The 4,005-nt window shown below is 35.2% G+C and overlaps 2 protein-coding genes across 2 annotated transcripts; both read left to right on the forward strand.

The window, feature by feature from the left end:
* The first annotated feature begins 201 nt into the window (after window positions 1-201).
* Window positions 202-918, forward strand: LOC123205557 (serine/arginine-rich splicing factor SC35-like). Its single transcript, XM_044622548.1, has 3 exons — window positions 202-347; window positions 645-822; window positions 910-918. The coding sequence occupies exons 1-3, from the start codon at window positions 202-204 to the stop codon at window positions 916-918; spliced, it is 333 nt and encodes a 110-aa protein (XP_044478483.1).
* A 1,920-nt stretch (window positions 919-2,838) lies between these two features.
* LOC123205558 (MDIS1-interacting receptor like kinase 2-like) lies at window positions 2,839-3,786 on the forward strand. Its single transcript, XM_044622549.1, has 2 exons — window positions 2,839-3,033; window positions 3,307-3,786. Exons 1-2 carry the CDS (start codon window positions 2,839-2,841, stop codon window positions 3,784-3,786), a joined length of 675 nt encoding a protein of 224 aa, XP_044478484.1.
* The last annotated feature ends 219 nt before the right edge of the window (window positions 3,787-4,005 follow it).

Raw genomic sequence — 4,005 nt, forward strand, 5'->3', positions numbered from 1 at the left:
TCGAATCGAATTCAAACAAAATTCGAATTCAACTTTTATGAGCTTGAATTCGAATTCAAGCTCAGTTATATATAAACTGAACTGAATCCAGCCCCAGCCTCTTATAATAAAAATCATATGTATATCAATCATTATGCTTGAATACACTGACACAATTCAAAACTATAGACATTGACAAAAAGAATATTTTTAGGCATAGGGATGAATATAGGGACAGAGATAAAGGATTACAGGAAGAGAAGCCGCAATAGAAGTAAAGATAGATATGATCGTGACAGATACAGTGAGAGAGAAAGAGATCATTGTCATCGAAGCATGAGCTGTAGCTCTAGTCCTGATAATCGAAGGCACTCTGGGAGAGGCAGATATAATAAAGAGACATGCAGTTGAAGCCGATCTTATGGAAGGTATTGGATGTTTATATATATATATGTATGTATTTTCTTTTTTGAATTAATGGTGATTTTTCTAAAAATAAGATGGAAAGTTTTAAAACATTTATATTGAAATATACTTAAAAGATTCAAAAAAAAATATATATATATATTATATAGAGAGAGAGAGACACACACACGGGTATATATTCTCGTCATTGAATTGACTTTTGTAATTCTTATTGTTTCGAAAATGTTTATATCTTCAAGTGCCTTCCCTACTCGGCATAGTCCTGATTCTAAGGGCCCTTTTCAACATAAGACTCAGAGAGGTGAAAGTCCTGTTGGACACAACCCTAAAGAATACTCCCCTGCTCTGAAAAGTGTGTCACCACATGGTCGGCGCTCTGTTTCTCCAAGTCCATCTCTGCAGAGAACCAATGCTCATGTGAGTCCCACATTGACATTTTTCAGTTCTAAATTGCATCATGAACTTTATGGCTGAAATGTTTATGTTGGTATTTTTACTTTGTAGGAAGCATGAAGCAGCATAAAATGTGATAGAAATTTCTTTTGCTTGATGGGTTGTGTGTGTTTACTATTTGCAATGTGTTTTTCTTTAGTGTAATGCTCAATGCGTGATTTGATGGTAATTTATGCTAAACTGACATATCATGTAGAAGAAAAGTTTGAAGCTAGACACACTTTATTGAGACTAGTGCCTTGTTTAATAGTTTTGACATAAGTTTCTGTGCTTTCATTTTGTACCTTGTATGCTAATTTTTATCCGCTTGGTGTGCTTTCTTTGTTGATGCCCTGATTGGTAAGAATCATTAGAACTTATTATAATAAACTTTATAGAAGAGCGGATATTAACTTTTCCATTTTCTTTTTCACGCTTTCTGATTTTTGATAGGTTGGATGACTATTTCCCACCCAAGATTTGTTGAAAATTCAGTTCTCCCATCTATCAGTCAGTCTTACTATTTAATCTTAACCATAAAAGGGTAGAAAAGTAGTTTAAAAAAACAGAAAAAATCATGTATTGAGAAAACAACTTTCGCTCAAATAAGTTTGATCAGCAGCTATAGAAGAATTTGAGTGGTAGATTGATTATCAATTCAAGCACCTATTGTCAAGTAGCTTTCTTCCAAGTCAGCGTGATCTAAGCTTCTTGGCCTCTTTAGTACGTCCCTAAACTAATCAACTCTTCCATTCCAACTTCCAAGTTCCAATTCCAAATTCCAGCACCCTTTGGAAGTGTTGGACTGCAATTTCCCTAATTAAATTCAATAAATTTCGCCTGCGAATGAGAAGAGAGGTCAGAGTCAGATTGAGACAAATAAAGGGATCTAGTCTGGTGGTGACTAGCATACGAACGTGAGAGGAGATTGAGTCGAGAAGAGAGGAGAGAGTGAGAGAGTTTGGTGAGTCTTATAATATAGGTAATGAAAAAGAAAAGGAAAAATTGTATTGAAAAAAAATCGAGGAGAATTATGCAAATGCAAGAATTCAAACTTAGTCCTAGCGTTTGCTGTATGTAGGAATTACGGAGTACCATCAAAACAATAAGCTTGTTGTGTAAAACATTATATTTATATATCATTAATCTATTTTTTTCCAATCTGAGCGATCGGACTGGAAAAAACAGAACTGGGGCTCTAACCTGGTCAAGGTCAGGTAAAAAAACACTGCTATAACACAGATTTTGCATAAATGTGCTGCTATATTGGTTGGACCGTCCATGTTGCATTAATTTGAGTTAAAGAGGCTGTATAGTTAGTGTTTTTCATTCAGTGTTTAGTATAGAATCTTCAAGTTTTTTTCCCCCTGAAATCTAGCTGGTCATACTCATATCTGAGTACTTGATACGGTATTGTATATTCTCCCCGCTGTAAAACTTATGTAGAACTTGATGAATCTTCATTTAAATGCCGCTAAACAAGCTATTTTTACAATTCACTTGGCCATTCCTAGTTTTAAATAATTTAAACATGGTTCACTTTCTTGCAATAAGGGCCAAAACTGAGGGTTAAAACACATGGAGATTCAGCTGAGCCACTTTTCAAATCAATGGAGAAGGTTTTGTAAATGTCCCCCCTTTTAGCATCGTTCTGTCATCAATTTAAGCTCATTTTCTTTTCATTTAAATCTTGTAGACTTTGGGCAGGCGAAAAATTTTCTAGCTCCTACTTCTGAATATTATTCAAACGAATCAAATATGCAGACGGTCAAACTACTGCAAAGAGTCTACATGTATGACCCTGGAGAAGGAAATTAGATGCATTGACCAAAGGTCAAAGTCTTCTGAGAAAATAAAAGTCAATTTTTTTTTGTCTTTAATCTTAATTGCACAGTGGAAATTTGTAGCGCCATAGAGAGTTAGCCCGACTCTGCTAACTTGCTGGCTATAAATAAGAGGGAATTTGTATATAATCAGCACAATATCAAAAAAGAAACAGACATGGGCAAATTAAGCTTTAAAAAACTACTTACCCTTCTTCTCCTTATCCAGTTCTTGTGTGTTGTTGCTTCTGCCTCTTCTACTAAAGAGGCAAATGCTCTCCTAAAATGGAAAGCTACCTTTGAAAATCAAACAAAATCTCGGTTAAGTTCGTGGACTCTGGTTTCTCCTAATGCCACCAACTCTAAGCCACTCGTAACCCTATGTTCTTAGCCTGGAGTTTCGTGCAATTTAGTTGGAAGTGTCATCAAAATAAACTTTACCAGTTTCAGTTTAAATGGTACGCTGTATGAGTTTTCAACCTCCTTTTTCCCTAATCTTAAATATGTTAATCTTGCAGTAAATTCGCTCTCTAGTGTTATTCCATCTCAGATTGGTAACCTGTCAAAGCTCATTTATCTTGATCTATCCTTTAATCATTCCTCTGGAAAAATTCCATCTGAAATTGGTCTCCTAACAAATCTTTAGATCTTGGACCTTGATGAAAACCAACTGAATGGCACAATTCCATCTGAAATTAGTCAGTGTCAATCTCTTAATGAGCTTGCCTTGTATAGTAACAGTCTAGACGGTCAAATTCCTACTTCTCTTGGTAATCTGAGCAACCTAGTTAGGTTATATCTCAACAATAATTCGCTTTCAGGTTCTATTCCTGTAGAAATGGGAAATCTAACAAATTTGATTGAACTTTACTTGGATACCAACCATCTTACAAGCCTCATTCCTTCCAATTTTGGAAATTTTACTAAGCTTATTGTGTTGCATGCCTTTGACAATCAACTTTCTGGTCTCATTCCTGAAGAATTAGGAAATTTGAAGTGTCTTGAACATCTAAGCCTTTATGCGAACAATCTTTTTAGTTCTATTCCAGCATCATTGGGTAGCCTGATGAATCTCAACTACCTTCATCTCTATGGAAATCAGCTTTTTGGTCCCATTCCTAAATAGCTTGGAAACTTGAAATCTCTCACAGATCTAGAGTTGAGTGTAAACCAATTAAATGGTTCACTTCCTCCTTCATTTGGCAATTTGATTAATTTAGAAATATTATATTTTCTCCAAAACCAACTTTCTAGATCTAGTCCTCAAGAAATAAGAAATCTCATGAAATTATTACTTCTGCAACTAGACACAAACCAGTTTATTGGTCCTCCGCCCAACATTTGC

Source organism: Mangifera indica, unplaced genomic scaffold (assembly GCF_011075055.1).
Source record: "Mangifera indica cultivar Alphonso unplaced genomic scaffold, CATAS_Mindica_2.1 Un_0008, whole genome shotgun sequence".
In the NCBI taxonomy this organism is placed as follows: domain Eukaryota; kingdom Viridiplantae; phylum Streptophyta; class Magnoliopsida; order Sapindales; family Anacardiaceae; genus Mangifera; species Mangifera indica.

Bases quoted from the DNA above. Each gene is read 5' to 3' on its own strand.
- LOC123205557 (XM_044622548.1), top strand. From the start codon at position 202: ATGAATATAGGGACAGAGATAAAGGATTACAGGAAGAGAAGCCGCAAT. The intron at 348-644 runs GCACTCTGGGAG...TATATCTTCAAG, and splicing joins TCTAGTCCTGATAATCGAAG to TGCCTTCCCTACTCGGCATA.
- LOC123205558 (XM_044622549.1), top strand. From the start codon at position 2,839: ATGGGCAAATTAAGCTTTAAAAAACTACTTACCCTTCTTCTCCTTATC. The intron at 3,034-3,306 runs GTAACCCTATGT...ACAAATCTTTAG, and splicing joins CCACCAACTCTAAGCCACTC to ATCTTGGACCTTGATGAAAA.